The following is a 20,779-nucleotide window of genomic DNA, read 5'->3' on the forward strand; positions in this document are numbered from 1 at the left end:
CACGTGTCCAGTGATTTAGCCTAAAGAAGTTTATCACTCTTGGATAGAGTAATGAGTGATCCTTCTACTTGCCAATTGGCACCTCATACTTTTCAATAATAATATATTTTAGTAAAAAATAAATATTGTGGAAAGCTCTTATCCGTCATCAACTAGGACTTGTTTCTTTCTGAAAATATCAAGCCTTACATACAAATTAAGATATTAACCTAAAGGATAATATCATAATATGTGGATTGTTTGCAGAACTCTGTCTCAACCACATTTATAATATTTAATTTGTTTTTATCTGAATCAAGTTCCATGTTCAGGATACATGCATGTACATGTAATTCACAACCTGCATACCTTCCTCAATTGTAAGACAGATTGAATAGATTTATGCAACTCCAATAAAATAAAATTATATTTATTTCTATATAGTATAAATCTCGGTCTTCATGAACATGTATTCTATTATCACAGTATCAGCAAAGAATAAGTTCAAGGATAATATCGGGTAAAATAATACATGATCACAAAATTTGCATCCGAGGATTTCAACTATATGTCATTAAATAAAGTAAAATAAGGATTATGATCAAAATTGAATTACAACTAGCACTAAAATCCTGGCAGAGTCTCGATTCAGCAAAGTCCAATCCTTTTCTTTACAGTGAAGTCTCGTTAGTTAATGATCAACCAAAAATGTTGTTGATTTTGCCCAAGAATAATTACCATGAACGGCTCTCCAACTGCTCGTCATCGTCATCTTTTCCAAAGTACTGGTCCCCAAACTCGCATATCCCAGGAATGACACGGAAATCTTCATTCAGACCAATGTCAATCTCGGATGTCATGCATACTTTGAGGTGCCTAGCAAGATGAGAGAACACGTTGGATACAACAAAAGATAATGAAAAAAGCAGCATATAAAGAAGAGCTAAAGATATCAATAACTTACTGATACAAGGTTGAGAAATATAATGTTGGAGTCTGGTACACCCATAAGACGAGGTTGAGAAATATAATGTTGGACTCTGGTACACGTTTAAAATTAAAGTTGCTTGATCGGCAAAATTACCTAAAGATGAAAATATTCTAACGTTAGTCAAAACAAAATGCAAATACTTAAATGTCAATTTCAAAACACCCTATCTATGGTAACTTCTACATAACCTAAAGTTGCAGTAGGCTGCTGATGGTTCGTTTGCATTTTTACAAGCTGTAAAATATTTAGAGACTGCTGGATTGCTCAAAAATGAAGGACTAAACCAAACAAAAAAGATTGTCAAAAAAAAAAACCAAACAAAAAAGATTGTTCCATATAAAATTAAAGGCTCTAACATTTTGTTACTCAACAAAGTGACAAGCCATGGGATAACTTCTTCCAAGGACAACAGACACTAACTAAAGACAAAATTACCTTTTTTCATTTTCTACTCAATATCTATGCTTTCTCATATGAATGCTCAAAGTCAATAACTGTGTGTGTCATATGAATGTTCACCAATAACTGCATGAACCGTGAAATAGACATTACATTACACAATATAGGTATTGAAGTAACTTTTCCATTGCTTTGCTTGTGTTGTATTGATCATCAATAGATATGCAAACAACAAATTTTATTTTATTTTTGACAAAAAACAACAAATTGTTTTAAAACTGAAATATTTATCATGTGCTGTTCATGTGTCAGCTTGCACAAAACACACCTTAAACTGACACTAAATTAAACATACATTACAAAACAGACAAACCTGTGCCTTAAGATAGGATCCAACTGCAACACATACCTATCTGAGATATCATTTGGCAACTTCTCATATATTAGATGCTCAATAACCAGGGGACGAGTTAGACATTGTGAAATCAAACAAACATAATTATACACTCAATTCCGAAGCATATATGCAGATGAAAAACTGGCTGACCATTGTCACCTTTGCAGCATGCTCGTAAAGCATTATCCATGGTTTTTCTCTACTGAAATCAGATCATTATATCAAATTTAAGGACATAGGATGCTTTTATAAAAAACAAATTTAACCAAAAAACTGCAGTGATCTTAGGTTGACAATTCACATTAAACTGAGTAGCGTGGAAAAAAGAACTAAGTCTCTTAAAGCATGGTGGGGGATAAATATAGATGATAATTTCAAGGAAAACAATTAGCGCTTCATGCAATCTAAACAATTTCCTATTCCAAACCCAAATCAACAAAAGATCAACCATTTATTTATGGAATTATTTACGGAGGAATAAGAGAAAATTTTCTAGACAAAATGTTCAACCAATAATGCCAATATATTATCATTCAGATGATTTCTGCTTTGGGATAGACAGAATACCTGCTGATAATGGAGACACCACGCAACCGCTTACAAAAATCCATTTGGAGAAAGCATAAAGCCAGTCCTACATCCGACTAGACATTGACTCATTCCAGGGAAAGCAGACATTTGAGCAACATGAAAATCATCACACACTGCTATAGTACTCTGCAGTTAAAAATGCACAAAGATACAGTCTTTTCTGAAGTTATCATGGAAGACATTTGTCTATTTCTTTTATTTTACTAATCTATACATTAGTCTATTTCTTTGATTTGACTAATCTATACCAATTTCTCATAGCTTCTTGATTATTTCTTATTTCTTCTTTGTATTAGATACAATCTTTTGAGGTTAAATTGTTACACTTGTATGGGCCTGTTTGTTTCAGCTTTAAAAAATGGACTTTTTTTTAAAAAAAATCTAGAGATTTTGAAGAAAATCTAAAGCTATTTGCCGTTTGTTTACAATCATAAAAATCTATTTTTTTAAATGGTGAGGGATGATGAGTGATAAAAAAATGGATTTTGATAAAAGCTATTGAAAATAGATTCTCATTTTGATGAAAAAAAATGATATTTTTACTAAAATGATTTTTGAAAAAATCTGAAACAAACACAAGATAAAAAAAATAGATTTTTTTTTTGGAAAAAATAGATTTTTTTTTTGGTGAAAAATCTGAAACAATCAGGCCCTATATCATTCCAATAAATAAAAAATCATTACGGCCTATTTTATGTACATGATAGAATATATGAAACATCTGCAAACAACAAATAAATTCACAAAATGTGTCAAAATTTCACAAGGGGGCAGAGTCACAGATTCAAACTCCCTAGTATTCCTCTAGTTTTTCTAATATGGTACAACAAATGTTCCTCTAGTGATTTCATCATTTCCATGGACCCTATGGACTTCCCTGTTAATCATAAGAAGCAAGGTATCATTCAAATAACCCCAATACATTGCAAAGCAATGAACCATCATTCTCGACTTCTCATCCGTTTAAAACATAAAAACATAGGCAGTACAGCCACTGCTGATCACAGACTCATTCATATCACAAGTTCATAACCCTTCACTCATTCCTAAAAAAAGAAACTCCTCAACAAGCTATCAATATATTACAAGTAGGTGCCAACAACAAGGCTCAGCTTTGAAGGAAAAAACAGTGTGCCAATCCTCAATAAGTCACAAGGTCATCATTACCAAGCATTTTAAGCCATTTGTTAAAACAAAATAAAACATCAACAACAATAGTAATAAGATAGAAAGAAATGGCATGGATAGGTAGATGAATCACACATTAATCAACATTATGATCTTGAATAGATTAGCTCTAAGCTAAAAGTCAATTTGCTTTACACTTGGGGTAGAATTCAACTATCATAATGAAGTTTCAAAATTTCAAGAATAACAAATAAATGATTGACAAAATAAGTCATGGAAATATAACCTCATAATGTCAGGGAAATCACACAGAAAGAGATTTTAATTTCATCAAGCGTATTGTATCTCTGGCCTTCTTCCGTTTCGCCCCTTTGGTCGGTAGAGGGAGAGGCGTATCGCAGATAGGACCTGGGGGTACACCCTTTTTGAGTGCACTTCCTCTGGGTGTAACAGATGGAGGAATTCTTAAGCTCTCAGGAGGTAAAGGACTGTGTGGCATCCAGACCAAGTTACTTTCCATGGAAAATTTTACCCTCTTCGAACTTTTCTCCCCACTCTTTGCTACTGCCGAATATTCCACATCTCCACCATTCAAATCACAGTCTTGAGATGTCTTTCCTTCAGAATTCTTTGTTCTCTTTCTCTTGTTAGATACAATCCCAGTAGCTTCACTTGCAACACTATCTGCAAAACCTCCTTCGGCAGCAATATTCTCAAACCGCTTTTGGAGATTTGAAAGCATACTCTCATTCAAAACCATTGCGCCTTCACCATCAACAACTTGTTCATCATTTGAATTTCCACCATTCTCGTTAGCAACATTCTTATCAGCACAATTCATCTCACAATTTCCGCTCTTCTTATTCTTCTTCTTCTTTGTCATTTTCCCTTTGTCGACAGAACCCTTCTTGCCTAAACCAACAACCTCAACAATGGGAACCAAATCCTTCGCACCCTGATCAACAGAATCAGAAATGACCTTAAACCCCGAATTAACAGCATCCCTCTCCAGCTTCAAGAACGCGCGATGCAACTCAAACAACACCTTTCTACTCCCCTCAACACAATCAGAACCAGAACCCAACTCAAATAACTTAGAAGAAAACTCCATAACAATCGCTATAGTTCCCAAATTCACAACATCACCGTTACAATCTTCATCCCCATTCTTCTTAACCTCCAACAACCTCTTCCCATTCATCAACAACACATCAAAAAAGCAACTCTTAATCTTCCCTAACAAAACCTTATCATTCAACTTAACCATAGCATCAAAAAACGGCCTAAACAGCACTTCTAAAACACACAAATTAACCGGTAAAAAAGGCGTAATCTCATCAAGAAAAACAGAAACAACATGATAATTAACACCATTTGCTTTAATCAACAACTTATCTTTACCACAAAAAGTAGCATCACCCAAACAATTCATAAAACTCTCTACAAATTCCAAATTCCACGAATTCTTATTAAGTAAAGAGAATAAATTCGAAATGAATCTACGAATCAGAAGATAGAATTTTTCTAACCTAAGGGAATCGATACCGGACAATTCACGACGAATGGTGATGAAGAAAATGGAGAAATACTGAAGTGCGAGTGAAGGCTGATGATGGTGGAGTGTTGAGAGATGTGAGGTGATGCGATCGATGAGGTCGGATTGAAGATGAGGCTTGTCGGAGTGTAAAACGCAGTTGAAGAGTGATTTCCATAGCTTTTTGGCGTCGTTTTGGGGAAGAAGGTTTTGTGATTGCCATGATTTTAGGAGAATACGGAGAGATTTTTCTCTTGAACGTTTTTGAGAGGAAACTAGCTTTACCGGCGGCGAATTTCGAAGTTCTGATGACGGCATTGTCTCCGGTGACGCAAGGAGAGGAAGAAAGGGAAAGTGAGGTGTTAGGCTCTGTTTGCTTAAGGCTAACTAAAATCCAAATATTAGACGTTGAAAATTGAAATCGTTTTTTATTCTTTAATTAGGTGATTTTTATATTTGAGATTTACTTAATAGTCAAATCAAATAAAAAATTACTAGTAAGATCTAACCTATATGGTTATTTTTTAATTTGAGATTGACTTTTTTAAAGTTTGATATGAAATCTTAATCTACTTAAAATGTTATTTTATAATTTATATTGATATTTTTAAATAAAACATTTGACATTTTTCTTGTGTTAATCTTCAATTTCTTAGGAAAAAAGTTTTAATAATTTAGAGTTCAATAAGAAGGTAATCAAAGGGTCCGTTTGGATTATCTTATTTTTTAGTTTATGCAAACAGATTATGTAATATAAATTTTGTTTTATGTTATTTTATAAGTTCACATTACTGAAAATTGTATTTTTATAAGCTATTTTATCATAAACTATCTTGACAAACTTATAATAATACATAAAAATTGTATAAGCTGTTTGCATAAACTCAAAAATAAGTTAATTCAAACGAGAACTTTTTTCATAAGGGTATTTATGGTGTGATTTGAATCGGTTTTATCTTTGTGGTTTTTTTTTCCTAATGGGCGAAAGCCTTATTTGTTACCAAAAAAAATGAATAAAGAAGTATAAAAAATTTATGCAACGGCGTGGTTCGATTTTGGATCAATTTTAAAAAAGTAATCTGAAACTCAATATGATCCGAACAGTTATTATAAAAGAACATTCAAACATATCTAATAATACTATTCAGTTTTACTTTTTTTGTGTGTGAGCTAAGTTGTATACCTCTCTTAATCAACCCCGCCACTAATTTCTCTCATGTATTTTTTCAAATCCAACTGCCAACTTAATACTTCTAAAGTGATTTTGCAACACATTCACTTTATGAATTATATCTACAATTCATAGTTTCAAGTCGAATCATACTTCAAAGAAAATTAGTTAAAGAAAAGGTAAGTAAATAGTATGTCACCACTCTCTAAGTGACCCTATAAAAAAGTTTCAATCTCTCGTGTTTCTCTCAAATTGACTTTTTATTTGGTGGTATGCATACTACATGAACCACGACTCCGACACGGACACCTGATACGACACGAATATCGATACATCGACACTGATAATTTAAAAAATATCGGACACCGATACCGCTACATATATTTATTTTATTATTTATTATAATTGAATAAAATAGTAATGTTATTTATAAAAGATCTAAATTGATCACTTTATTTTATTAAAAATTTCTAAAATAAAATATGATAGTTTTTGACCTTTATTTATCCATCTATCCATCTATATTGAAAAAGTTAAAAAAAATTGTGATCAAATTTAATGCCTTTACACCCCCTTATTGAACCATTTCAAAAACTACATCATTGATCAACATTGTTACTAAACATCTTTGATGTATCTGGGATGTGTCCAATGATGTCTAAGGTGTGTTGAAGCAAAGAAAAAATAAATTGTTTTCACTTGTCTGAGTTACCCAACACGTGTTGTATTTGTGTTATACAGGTGTCAAACACCGGTCCAAGGAGTGTCGAAGCAAAGAAATAAACAAATTTTATAGGACACTTCTTTGAGTCTTCCGATACATGTTATAGAAGCATCATACAAGTGTCGAACACGTCGTGTCGACACCGCGACACACTTAACCCTAGAAGTGTCCGTACTTCATCGCTAGCCTTTTCCAATAAAATGTTATCTTCAATTCATTAAAGAAATTAATCCTCAATCACACAACAAAACAAAAATTCTAATGATAAACAAACGTAAGACTTGAAGAAAAGAAATAACAACAGTAAATAAGAACGATAAAATAAAATAAAATAAAAAAATACTCAATTGTTTTCCTTTTTCCTATGTGTTGGTTGGTACCTCACGGTTTTTCCTAATATTCATGCTCGGATGAATTTTGGATTACTCAATTTTTGAGAGGAAGTAAATGTATAAATCCAATAAAATTATGTATGTATTCATTTCTGTAATATAGTATAAATCTCAGATTTCATGAACATGTATCATGATAAATCAGTATCGGGAAAGAATAAGCTCAAAGAAAAATCCTTGTCAAAAAACAAAAGCCTCAAAGAAAAGTTTGTATAGTAAAAAATATAACACAAAATTTGCATTGGAAGGTTCCAACTATGGGGTCGTTAAATGAAGAAAAACAAGGATTACGATCAAAACTGATTTAAAACTAACACTCAAATCCCAGCAGTCCCAATTCAGCAGAGTCCAATCTTTTTCTTTCCAACTAAGTCTCGTTAAATAATGATAAACCAAACGATAGTGTGGATTTTGCCCAAGAATAACTACCTCGAACGGCTCTCCACTTGCTCATCATCATCATCTGTTCCAAAGTACCGATCCCCAAACTCTCCCATCCCAGGAATGACACGGAAATCTTCATTCAAACCAATGTCAATCTCAGATGTCACAATTTTTATCCTCGGAAATCTTTTGCAGACCACATGCACACCTTGAGGTGCCTGGCAAGATAAGAGAACGCATGTAAATCATGGGATACAAGAAAAGAAAGAAGCAACATATACAGAAGAGCTCAAAATATCAATAACTTACTGATATGAGGTTGAGAAATATAATGTTGGACTCTGGTACACCCTTCTTTAAAAGTAAAGAAATTGCTTGGACGGCAGAATTACCTAAAGATGAAAATATTCAAAGGTTAATCAAAACGAAAAACCGACAAATTAAATGTCAACTTTATAAATCACCCTAATTATGCTATAGCAGCTGCATAACAAAGTTGTGGTTGCAATATGCTACTGATGGTTCGTGTGCATTTGGACATACTATAAAATGTTTAGAGATTGTTCTATTGCTTAAAAATGAAGGACTAAACAGGACAAAATTTGTTCCAACCATGATTTTTAAAATTTGTTTGTATGTCAGCATGCACAAAACACACCCTAAACCGACATTAAATGTAACATGCATTATGGGAATGACAGACCTGTGCCTAAGATAGGATCCAGCAGTAACACGTGCCTATCTGAGATATCATTTGGCAACTTCTCATATATTAGCTGCTCAATAATCAAGGGATAAGTTAGACATTGTGAAATGAAACAAACATAAATATATACTCAACTCTCAAGCACATATGCAGACAACAAACCTGCTGACCGTTGTCACCTTCTCTATGAATAAGAATTTTACCAATTTTGATACCTTTGCAGCATGCTCGCAAAGCATTCTCCATGCTTTCCCCACTGAAATTAGATCATAATATCAAATTTAAAGACGGGTGTGTTTTCCTAAGAAATAAACTTAGAAGAAAAACGGTAGTGATCTTAGGACTTAGGTACACATCAAATTAAGCAGAATGGGAAAAAGAAGTCTCTTAAAATCTGGATGATAATTTAGAGAAAAACAACTCGCACTTCGTGCAATCTAAACAATTTGGTAATTCCAAACCCAAATTGACAAAAGATCATTCGTTTATTTATTGAATTGTATAAGGAGGATTAAGAGAAAAATTTCAAGACAATACTTTTAACCAATGATTCCAATATTTTATCATTCAGATTATTTCTGTTTTGGGATAGACGGAAATCTGAATACCTCCTGATAATGGAGACACCACACAGCCTCTTACAAAAATCCACACCACTGTATACAGACCCTGCATTGAAAGACAAAAATCAGCTATTACCATGAAAAGGTCGGAACATGAAACAAATCAATTATATCCTGTAAGTATCTCAACAAGTATGTCAGCTACACAAAGACAGAATTTTTTTTTTCCCTTTCAGTATGGCAATTTCTGCAATTAACATCCTACCAACAGTCTATCCAGTACAATTAAGAAGTGTCGTTTTGCAGCCCTTCCAAGATGTCCGAGATACAGGTTAATCAAATCTAAAATAAGGCCAATAACATGTAGTTCATGTTACTCGCCACTTTTGTGCAAAAATATGGTGGGACTTGAGAAACCAGAGAATGGTGTGCTTGCAGCACCCTTAGGTATAAATACTACAAGCAGAGGAAATCATCATTGGGGGGAGGGGTCTTACCCGTAGGAGTGATTACTTGCTTTTCTGTAAATGGAAGATGCCCTAGGCCATGTTCTACGACCTGGCAAAGCGAGGGAATTGTTGTGATAAAGAAAATTCCATTCCCAAGCCACCTCAAAAATTAAAAGCAACAAATGAACCATTGCACCCTATATACATACCAAACGAATCAAACGGTCAGCGTAAAATACAAAGTCATGCTTCTTTGTCTGAGAATCGCGTATCAGGGTGTGCATGCCCCGTATCTGCAAAGCGAGAATTACCGTGATGATTCAACTTTTGGTGGAAAATTTAATAGCTCTAGCTAGACAGGGAAAGATAGGATTACTGAAAAAGTCAATACACAGTAGGAAAGGGATATACCTGAAAAGTAGACTGAATGACATATAAGTTAGGATATATTTTACAGAGGTCATGCTGGCCAAGCTTTGTGCGAATATGCTGCACAATCAAATCAATAGCCACGTGATTATCTCCTCCACGGGGTATAATGATATCAGCATACTTCTTTGTAGGAAGGATAAAGTCATCAAAAGCCGGTTTCACAAATTTTGAATACTGCATCAATTATAAATATATAAATTAAAAATCAGCAGCATCTACAATATGCATGGTGAGATCAAAATATAATGATGATAGTACACAGCTAATGTGGCTGGAAGTTGCTACCTGATCAAGCACTGCTTCAATATTACGAGCATTATCGGCAGTATCACGCTTGATCCTTCTTGCCAGACGAACATCAGCATCTGCACTGAACATTTTACAATGTAAAGTGACAGCCTAACTAAGTATTACAACAAAAATTTATGAAAAGACATGCTTGTAAAGTAACTATAACGATAGGCAACTGCTAATAAAATAGGAACCACGAAAAAAGCAGGGGAAGGGGGGATGAAAATATAGCATCACTAGAACCTGCATAAGGACATGCATTTCCTTAGATAATGTGAATAGTATGCATTTTAGTATATATCATATTTCATAATGTAAACTATATAGGGGAAAAGTGCATGTGATTTTAAGGAAAACAAATACAACAAATCCTATATTAATTAAGAAATGCCACAAAAAACTACAACAGAAATAGATATACTAGTTTAATTAGAACAAAAAATAGTACGGGACCTGTGTCAACAAATATCTTCATATTCATCAATGCCCTCACACGTGGATCATGGAAAACAAGGATGCCTTCCAAAATTATAACATCTGCAGGGTTTACCTGCAAAACACATTAAAAAGACATAAGTGGGAAGCATGACTAAGGCCGAAAGTCCACAACACACATGTACTTCACACATGACTTGTAAATCATTAATACATTAAACTATTTAAATTCAAATATGAAAACATCATAAATACCCTTCTTGCGGGAAACACATTATTCTTGTAACCCTTAAAGTCATACTTCGGAATATCTACTGCTTGGCTATGCTTCAATTTGTCCAGGACAGATACCAATCGCTCAGTATCAAAAGCTTCTGATGATATCAACAACATGCATTAGAAATAGTGTGAGGAGCTGCAGCGGTAGAAGAAGTCAAGAACCACCATTCACATGTGCATTAAGAAAATTCAGAGGTCATTTCAATATAAATCTGCCACCTTATAAAATTTCAGGGGAATATCATTTCCTACAGAGCCACTAATTTTGCTATCTAAGTATTTAAATATCATACCATGAATAAGGAATTTATTTCCACCTTTCATATGTTCTTGACAAAAACTACATACTCTGACTTTTAAATTTGCAGTAGTTTTACACTTTTATCAACTATATTGATCTATTAACTAAATGCAAGAATATTTAAGGTTTGGTACTTCATTAGATGAATAGTTGAATACTTAATTTCAAGTCTCTAACTGCTAGTTCTGATGTCAATTCTGTTTGAATAAATCTCTCCAAGGCTATATTATTCCTAAATATTTCAGAGTAAGAAAGATATTGTTGGCACTCATTGAATGTAGTGAAGTGGTTATACAAAAAAAAAAATATCTAAGGAGAATTGGAGGATATGAAAAACAAAAAAACAACTAAACAACAAACATCATAAAATATTAACCTGATGAAATTGATAGTTTGATACATCATCACATATAATACAATATTTTAATATCAAAAGAAAGTCACTAATAATGAGAGACTGATGAGTGATGAGTGCAATTGAACTTACCAGGATGGTCAAAGTTGTATTCCTGTACTCTTTTAAGTTCCTCCTCAGTCAAGTTATGGTAAAAAGAATCCTGTAGTGAAGTAAACAAATAATTTATTATGCTCCATGTATCACCACGAATACATCAAGAAACATCAACCCAAATTTTGGAATGCATTCCCTCAAAAATGTAAAAAGAAACATAAGTAAACAGAGGAACAGTGTATGTAAAAGAAATATTTAAAAGAGAAATTAAAATGCCACCATAACATAATATAAGTGATAGACAAGACACCCAAAGAAATTTTTACTAATATCACCGAAACAATTGTGTATCATATCTTTTATGTTCAAATGTATGATCTTTTTCGGTAAGTTGTGGGAAAATTTGAGTAAAAGATGTAAATATTTATGATAAAAGTGATTGGGTATTTTGGCGTCATATTCATGTTAAATAAAGACTGCATCTGATTGGGTAAAGTAAAAGCTGTGGGAGTATTTTTGGTGTTATAAATGGTAGCTAACAGAGTGTCAATGTTCAAATAGAATAATACCTTTGTCCCCAATTACAAGCCCCTTTTCTAGAGTTCAAAAGGGTGCTTATATTGTGTAAAAAAAAGGGTCCTTATAAAAAGGGATGGAGGTAGTAGTAAAAGAAAGTTGATAAATCATTCCAATAGATTCTTGTAATTTCTTAAGGAAGATAGAATCAAACAAAAAGTAAGGGGGTTTAGATAAAGGCGCAAACATGAATTTGTGTGGGGATTAAAATATTAAATCAAATGTTAGTTGTTTGCCTCTAATATCTTTTCAATCACTGGGTAAAAAAATCTTCGCGTATTTAGAAACAACTCATTACCTGATTAACAAGTACAACCCGCTGATCATGAAGCTGTTGAATAATCATATCACATACTGCTGTCTTTCCAGATGCCGATCCCCCAGCAACACCTGCAATGTGCACAAAAACAAAAAAGTAGATAAAAATGAATTAGAATCATAGCTATTCTCACTAATAGATCAAAAAAGTTTGCACTAAATTTTGCATCAAACTTGTTTGTCGAGGAAAAACATAATCATTCCAAATTTCAATTCAAGCTCGATTTCAACCAAAAGTCCGAAACAACTAAAATTTCAAGTTCCTTAACTCCAAACACAACATAAGACAACCGCCGCTGAGTTCCAGAACAACACAAACAGACAGAAAGTGAACTACAACTACATTGCCGAAAACACAAACCTATAACAAAAGGTTGTTTATACTCGTCAATCGCGGAAGTGGTCGGTTCTTCAGTTCCAGCTTTTCTTTCCTCTAATCCCTCCATATGAAATCCAGAAAAATGAACCTCGGATGAACACTCCATTAAATCTTCAACCAACTTATTATTCATATTCAAAAAACCTAAAAAAAATCAAAATCAGTTCATCTAAAAAAATATTAAAAATCTTCAAACGACTTAGTATTCATATCCAAAAAACCTAAAAATTAAAAAATATTCAAAATCAATCAACAAATCAAAAAACAAAAAACACTGCTAATGTCAACATACAATGTGCCTAATTAGATCAAATAAATACATAAACAAACACTCATTGCTACTAAACTATGATGAATTAAATTAAATTAAATTAAATCCGATAAATACATAATCAAACAATGCTTAATCGAGATCAATCAACTAAATCCTATGCATAATCGGAAGAAACTCGTTCAAACTTATTCAAACACCGACACCGACACCGACATATGAACGAAACTCGTTCGTCATTGTACGAAAAAACGGTTATAAAGACGAAACAGTGACGAAACAAAACGAGATCCAAAAAAATGAAATAGCGAATGGTGATTGAAGAACGAACCTGAAGAAGATTATGAACTCGGAAATTGAGAATGAATGAATGAATGATTGAAATAGGAGCGGAGAAGAGAAATTATATAAAAGGAAAAATGAATCAGTGTGAGATACTGTTTCTTTTTACTACTACTCATTTTTTATTTTTTACCGTGAATGAATTACTCGTTGATATCATGCTGCATCTGCATTTGATTGTGATTGATAAAGTTGAGATATATAAATTGAAATTTTTAAGATAAAGATAAAGAGGGACAATATAATTTGGCAGTATTCTATTTCTAATCTTCACTATCATTGTGATTTGTTTCCTATTTTATATATATTTTTTATTTCTTCATGATCTTCCCTCGTTCATTTTTTATTTTTTTGTTCTAAAAGTTAATAGTTTAACTAAAAAAGGTGAATAAGTAAAGTGCCGACTCATGCATCTGCATATATAATAGGATGTCTTTATTTACCAATTGAGAAAAGCTTATGGAGATTCCTCGTTCAAATTTTAATAATTAAATAATGAAAGTAAGATATGATTTGCTTATTTTACATTTTTTTCTCTCTTATTATATTTTTTTTTAAATGATCATCACTCTTTTCTTCTTCTTGATCTACTAGAGATGCGTGATTTTGTGTCAATTTAGGCCTAAAATCACACCTCAAAATTGTTTTTCTTTCTATTTTAATTAAGAATAATGATAAATGGCATGACACATTTGTCGCACCATATGCACGACCGCTTTATCGCTCACATTTTGCTTCATACTGTATTAGATAATTGATTAGGGGGTGTGGTGCTCCTGTCATATTCCTCCCTCTCAGGTGAAATGAAGCATGATTTTTTTAATTGTTAGATTTAGATGAAATCCTTTGATTTATAGAAAAGTGAATTCTGATAATTTTGAGTTCCACTAAAAAATAAATAAAATTTATGCTAATTAATATTTCATTCAAAAATCAAACTCGTGTTCCAAACAATTTTTTCTTATGTGTCCTCATCAAAAATAAAATTATTCGGGTGAATTCGAGTCAATATGTAATTCCTAGCCAAAATATTTTTTTAAGAACCTAAGATTTTTTGTGTTGATATATTTTTTTTGTATTAACCCTCTAGTCGTCAAGGAAAGGAGGTCCGGTAATACAGGGTTTGACTTTGTTGATATTATTTTGTCTGGCCAAAAATTATTTCCACCAGAAATCGAACTCAAATTCTTCCAAACGATTCGTTTTAGAGGAGCTCATTAACCACTTGAACCTAATATTTTTGTTTTTTGCGTTGATATGTTTCAACTAAATTTAAGTAAAAAAACATACTCCCTTCGTCCCAAAATATAAGAACTAGTTTGACTCATGCACGTGTGCCAACGCACAATTTTGATCGCTAATATCTTTAATTTTTTATTAGTAAAAAATATAAAAACTTGATATTTTGAAAATACTCATCAAAACATCAAAATAATATTTATATCTATATATTATTAAAAAAATGGTCAAATTAAGATAAATGAATAGTGTCATTTAGTCAAAATAATTCTTATATTTTGGGACAGTAGTATATTATAAAGAAAATTACGTTTCACTTAACAACAGGTGTGAGAGGTAATTTGAGATTCACAAGGCCAATAGTTATGATTCTTATGAAGCAAATGCAAGGAATAAAAGGCGTTCCTGCATATGGTGCGACAAATGTGTCGTGCCATATAGCATTACTCTTTAATTAAATAAGTGTGATTATCACAAATAAATAGTTTTTTTTTTGTTTTTGTGATTTCATCATCCTTTGTTTTGGTTTTCCCGTCTTAGTGCGGAGTATTATTATCTCGTCTTATTACGGAATATTGTTATCACGTCTTGGTATGGTGTTCATTTATTTCAGGTTGAAGGATTAAGATTGATTCAATGCAGATCCAATCAATGATTTTTGTGTCATCAACACTACAGATCTGAATGCATGGATATTTCAAAAACTTCAATATAGTCAAATATGTAGGCTTATGCAATATGCCGTTTTATGTTATTAACACGGATGTTGTGCGTTTGTTCGCAGATTCATCCTTTTTCTTTTTAGCGATTTTGAATTTGTATTGTATCGATGTACTCTTTCAATTTGAATGTATGAATATTTTTTATTTAGTCAAAAAATTATTATTAATTAATATTATAGAGGTAAACATATAAGATTAACGCATTTTCATAATTTTTGTGAGAGGTTGTTGAACGAGTATTATTATTTATGATGAATTATAAAAATAAATATGTAAAATTAATTTATTTTTGTAGTTTTTGTTAGAGGTTGCGGAGGGAGTATTATTTATGATGATGGTTGGCCAACAAGTAGGGGTGACAAAATGAATTTGGTTCTATACATTAAGGGTCCGTTTGGTGCACAGGATAAGAGACAGAATAGAATAACTGTATCATATCTTGTTTCAGTCCAATGTTTGGTGACACAACATGATATGATAAGTTAATCCTGTAGCTTACTCTATCATGTCTCTCTAGTTAAAATTTTTATCCTGAATTTGAGCTGAGTTACCAACAGGATATGATAAAAAAAATTATTGGTGCACAGGATAAAGAGACAGGATACGATAATACTATCATATCTCATTCAAATCCCTTGTTTGGAGCACCAATTAAAAAAGATAAAAAAAAAAAAAAAAAAACTATTATTTATCCTATCCTATTGAGCCTTTGTTATTTGAAAATGGGTTAGCAATAGAATAAGATAGAATAATCCTATAATCTCATACGGCGTGCCTCTGTTCGACTCCAGCTGAATCCATTTTATAATTTATTTACTTTTTGTTATGCGGGTGTGGGTGTCTGCCTGGCATACATATATTTATACTATACAGTATTTTATACTATATGTGTACTATTGCTCATATATTAGTATTACTATATGATTTTTTTATACTATACTTTGTTTTTAGATTTGATTTGATACGTTTTACAAAATTGCTCATCACATACTAGTAATATTTATCTAATTTTTTTATGTGATATTTATTTTTATTGTCTGATTTTTTAAAATTATTTGTACAAAAATATAGATTTTTGTTTTTGAGAATGAAAAATAGTATTTACTATGTTTAGGGATGAAAAACTTATTTAACCTTTTCTTTAATGAGTTTAAAGATTATAAGTAGACAGTGTAATAAAATTTTACACGGACAACCAATTAAAATTCATGAATTTGCCATGTCATAAATAAAAGTGGGTGACATGGCGAAAAACATGATTGTGATTGGTTGACAGTGTAAAATTATTTTACACAACATACTCCTTTTTCTCATCTTTAATACCAATTAAAATATTAAATTATTTTATTTTATAAAAACTATGAATGAAATTTTTTGTTATTACTCATTTTATTTTTCTTCATGTTAATAAATATTTTACTTAATTTTAATTAAAAATATACAATTATTTGTTTTTAAATTTTTATAAAAAAAATATGCATTTGCTTCACAATAATGATTTTTCATTTAAATATAACATGTATCTTATCTCTCTTGGTGTCGGGTCTTGAATCGAGTTCCTATAAATTGAAGATCAACTCCTCAACCAAAAGACCAACATGTATCTTATCATGTCAATATCAAGTGTGCATCAAACATAAGATATGATAAAATAATGATACACTCTTTTTTATCATGTGTGCACCAAACACATGATAAGATATGTGCTTATCCTGTCACTATCCTATCATATTCTCATCCAGCTTCTTATTATATCATTTTTCTATCTTATCCTGCGTACCAAACGGGCAGTTAACCCGCCCCACCTAGCCGCTTAAAAAATGGGCACAGACTAGTAGTTAAAATTTCTATAGTAACAACAAGTCAAACTAAACGCAAAAAATATCTTTATTTTAGAATTTCCAGGAGCAAAAGATAAAATGGAAATAAACAGCATTGTTAAAAAATAAAATTTTGTGAAAGAAAAAATATGGTGGAGAAGTTGAGGAAGACCACAATGGTGTCTATGAATTCTCGGGTGTTCAAAGGAGCTTTTGATTTAGGTTTATGATCAAGAAATTGATACAATGGTAAGAGAGAGGTTGTGCGAATTTATCTTCACATTGAGTGATGTTTGTGGGAGAGTGAAAGCAAGATTTAGGGCATGTTTCTTTGAGATTCAAAAAAAATAATTTAAAAAAAAAATAAATCATTTTCAAGAAAATCATTTTTTTAGAGATTTTGAAAAAAAATCTAAAGTTATTTGTCGTTTGTTTACAATCATTAAAATCTATTTTCTTAAAATGGCGAGGGATGATGAATGATAAAAAAATAGATTTTGATAAAAGCTATTAAAAATAGATTCTCATTTTGATGAAAAAAAAAAGATTTTTTTATTAAAATGATTTTTGAAAAAATCTGAAACAAACACAAATAATATTAAAAAATCTATTTTTTTTGAAAAAAATAATTTTTTTTTGTTAAAAAATATGAAATAAACAGGCTCTTATATTCTCAACCTGAATTCAAGTGGTTAATATAATTTTATTAAAAGAACTTAAGTTTACCTCGTGGCCTGGTGATATATTTACCTAGGAAATTAAATAGGTGTTTTTTATGTATATTATTGGAGTAGCCGGAGTTCAAATTTCGGATTCCACATTCCTCTATATTTATATGTGTGAGAGTCTAGCCACTAGACTACTTAACAAACAAAAAAAAATCTATTAAAATTTTTTGGTTGATTTCATCATCACATTGCAATGCTATTTGATTCTCCAATAGGTGCGGTGCTCTTTTGATTTTCCGTCTTATGCGGTGTTCCTATTTTTTTTCATGAATAATACAAAATTTGAAATATTATTAAAATTAATAAGAACAGTAATCAATTTTATTATATTAAAGAATTATAAAGAATTAGAGAAGTAGATAAATAGATTAGAAGTGGATATCTTTTAAGTATAGTAAAAATTAGGGTCATGCTAACTAGTGCCCCCGGGCACTAGTTAAGGATACAAAAAAAGCAATTTTTGCATTGAAAAATGACACTTTTTATACTTTACAAACATTGACTACACAAATTTCAATGTAATTTTACTATAATTAGTATCCTTAACTAGTGTCCCGGGGGCACTAGTTAGCATTTTCCTAAAAATTATTATAGTAAGAATAAATAAATAAATAAATAAATAGTTTCATCTAACATTATTTTTTGAGGAATTTTTTTCTCGGTGAAATTTTGTTTTTCTTGTACCATAACTAACCTCAATTTTTTTATTTTTTTTTTTATTTTGCATCGTAACCTCGAATTATTTTGCTTAAAAGAAACCCTCAAATAAACTTAAAAGGAACACACACGTACGAGACGGCATATAAATCTTTGAAGAAAATTAAAGATAAACACTTGACTCACGAAACAGATTTCGACGACCACAAAAACACTCGCTGTTGCTGAAAGTTCTCGTTGTCGTTAGGTTTCAAATACACTCTGCTGCTGCTCATGGAATATATTTCTGATTACTATATATACTCTCTCCTTGGAACATTGTTTGCATGCAGACTCCAATAGCTGTAAAGATGGAAAATTCACTGGTTGTTGCTGCCACCAAGAAAAAGGTTTGCAATCATTTACCTAATGATATCGTGCTCTTTATCTTGTCAAAACTTCCTTTAATATCATTGAAGCGATTTCTATGCGTAAGTAAATCATGGTCTCTCTTATTCAAAAATACTTATTTCATGAACATGTTGCGCAACAATATTTTGCTTAATGATGATTCTTATTATGATGAGACATTTATGGTCCGATATACACCAAAGTATAGTGAACGTTGCAACTTTTATTGGCTATCTGATGAGGGGTTTGCGAATTCGGTCCACTTAGATTGGCCATCTCAATTTCAAGAGGACTATATTCATATTTTTATTGTGGGTTCTGTTAGTATTAATGGCATTCTTTGTCTCAAACATGGATTTACTCGTACCAGCCAAGTTGTACTGTGGAACCCAACTACTAGTGAGACTAAAGTTATTCCTCCAAGCCCTATTGAGAATAGACGACCTGATCGGAACCCTTGGCACTTTCTTCATGGTTTTGGTTATGATCATGTTAGTGATGACTATAAGGTGATTCAGATGATAGAGTATTTTCCTGGTTATCAAGGAGATATGATATGGGAAGATAGATCTTATGACCCTTCGTGGGAGATATATTCTCTCAAAACCAACTCTTGGAAGAAACTCGATATTGATATGCAGAATTGTTATTACTATTCACCATTGCAAGGTAACGGACTCTACGCGGATGGAGTGTTTCATTGGTGGGCTATAAGTAAATTAAAAAATATCGAAGAATGTATGGTGTCATTTGACTTTAGCGAGGAGGTGATGTGTACGACACTCATGCCCTTAAACACGGATGGTGGTTTTGATGTTGGATACGTGGAGAGACATTTGGTGTCGTTAAATGAATCCATTGCTTTGATCTCAAAATATAAAAAGGAGTCTACTTTCTGCATATCCGTTCTGGCTAAACTTGGTGAGAGGGAATCATGGATCAATCTCTTTACTGTTGGGCCCTTACTTTCTATGGAATATTCCAATATAGTTGGGATGAAAAATAATACATTGTTCTACAGAAGAGATGGAGAACTAGTTTGCGTTGATTTGAAGACTCAGATGATTAAGGAGCTTGGTGTTAAAGGAGATAGATTTCATTTTCACGTAGGAAAGTACAAGAAAAGCTTTCTTCCGATTAGAGGAATAATTAATTAATTGGTTTCTTGTTTTCACCTAAGAATGTGATTGGATATTAGGATTTTACCTTTAATAAAACTTAGCTTGCCAGCTGAGTATATCATAATGATAATTTTTTTTCAAGTATATGACAAATTATGAAGTCATGTGAAGATGATATGAATCATGCTTTATTATTTTTGTTTTGAAGGTTTACTCTTTTTCTATTTACAAATTGACATGGTTTCAATTTCAATTACTCTTTTGTGCTTTAGTTTTATGCATTTCACGAAAATCATAAACCAGATTTTTGAGTTGAAGATTAAATTTGTATGATCACCTAAGGGAGTAAAATAGGTAGTTTATGATATATATATATATATATATATATATATATATATATATATATATATGGGTTGCTAATTTACTTCCACCTAAAAACATGTGGGAGTAAGTTAGCAAACCTACTCCTACTATGTTTTGACTACAATAGCCATTTATTATTATTTAAACCAATTTTAGGTAGAAGGGTATTTTTGTAAGTTTAAAGAAAGTAAAAATCACACCAACTATTTTCTTATTTTCTCCAAAATTCTTCAATGTTGTTTCTACTTCTCTCATT

General features: G+C 31.8%; 3 protein-coding genes across 12 annotated transcripts; 1 reads left to right on the top strand and 2 right to left on the bottom strand.

Moving 5' to 3' along the window:
• Positions 1–437: 437 nt before the first annotated feature.
• On the bottom strand, positions 438–5,442 carry LOC123921040. 10 transcript variants are annotated; one of them, XM_045973436.1, is made up of 5 exons: positions 3,772–5,420; positions 2,334–2,483; positions 1,406–1,495; positions 944–1,063; positions 438–855 (listed from the first exon to the last, which is right to left on the bottom strand). In XM_045973436.1, the coding sequence occupies exon 1, from the start codon at positions 5,335–5,337 to the stop codon at positions 3,790–3,792; it is 1,548 nt and encodes a 515-aa protein (XP_045829392.1). In that variant the 5' UTR covers positions 5,338–5,420; the 3' UTR covers positions 438–855; positions 944–1,063; positions 1,406–1,495; positions 2,334–2,483; positions 3,772–3,789. The 10 variants fall into 10 exon arrangements, with proteins under 10 accessions (XP_045829392.1, XP_045829389.1, XP_045829393.1 ...); XM_045973433.1 differs by lacking the exon at positions 1,406–1,495 and adding an exon at positions 1,779–1,968; XM_045973437.1 differs by lacking the exon at positions 1,406–1,495 and adding exons at positions 1,159–1,248; positions 1,743–1,968 and having other exon boundaries at positions 2,334–5,420.
• A 1,928-nt stretch (positions 5,443–7,370) lies between these two features.
• LOC123923759 (uridine kinase-like protein 3) lies at positions 7,371–13,677 on the bottom strand. The gene is made up of 15 exons (XM_045976491.1): positions 13,473–13,677; positions 12,853–13,014; positions 12,472–12,563; positions 11,634–11,703; positions 10,822–10,940; positions 10,585–10,681; positions 10,126–10,205; positions 9,820–10,014; positions 9,618–9,701; positions 9,457–9,517; positions 9,005–9,065; positions 8,559–8,652; positions 8,394–8,466; positions 8,000–8,082; positions 7,371–7,908 (listed from the first exon to the last, which is right to left on the bottom strand). The coding sequence occupies exons 2-15, from the start codon at positions 13,001–13,003 to the stop codon at positions 7,732–7,734; spliced, it is 1,437 nt and encodes a 478-aa protein (XP_045832447.1). The 5' UTR covers positions 13,004–13,014; positions 13,473–13,677; the 3' UTR covers positions 7,371–7,731.
• A 5,184-nt stretch (positions 13,678–18,861) lies between these two features.
• Positions 18,862–20,234, top strand: LOC123924319 (F-box protein CPR1-like). Its single transcript, XM_045977168.1, has one exon. It carries the CDS (start codon positions 18,976–18,978, stop codon positions 20,194–20,196), a length of 1,221 nt encoding a protein of 406 aa, XP_045833124.1. The 5' UTR covers positions 18,862–18,975; the 3' UTR covers positions 20,197–20,234.
• Positions 20,235–20,779: the final 545 nt, after the last annotated feature.

The sequence above is a fragment of the Trifolium pratense genome, linkage group LG4, assembly GCF_020283565.1.
Source record: "Trifolium pratense cultivar HEN17-A07 linkage group LG4, ARS_RC_1.1, whole genome shotgun sequence".
Taxonomy (NCBI): Eukaryota; Viridiplantae; Streptophyta; class Magnoliopsida; order Fabales; family Fabaceae; genus Trifolium; species Trifolium pratense.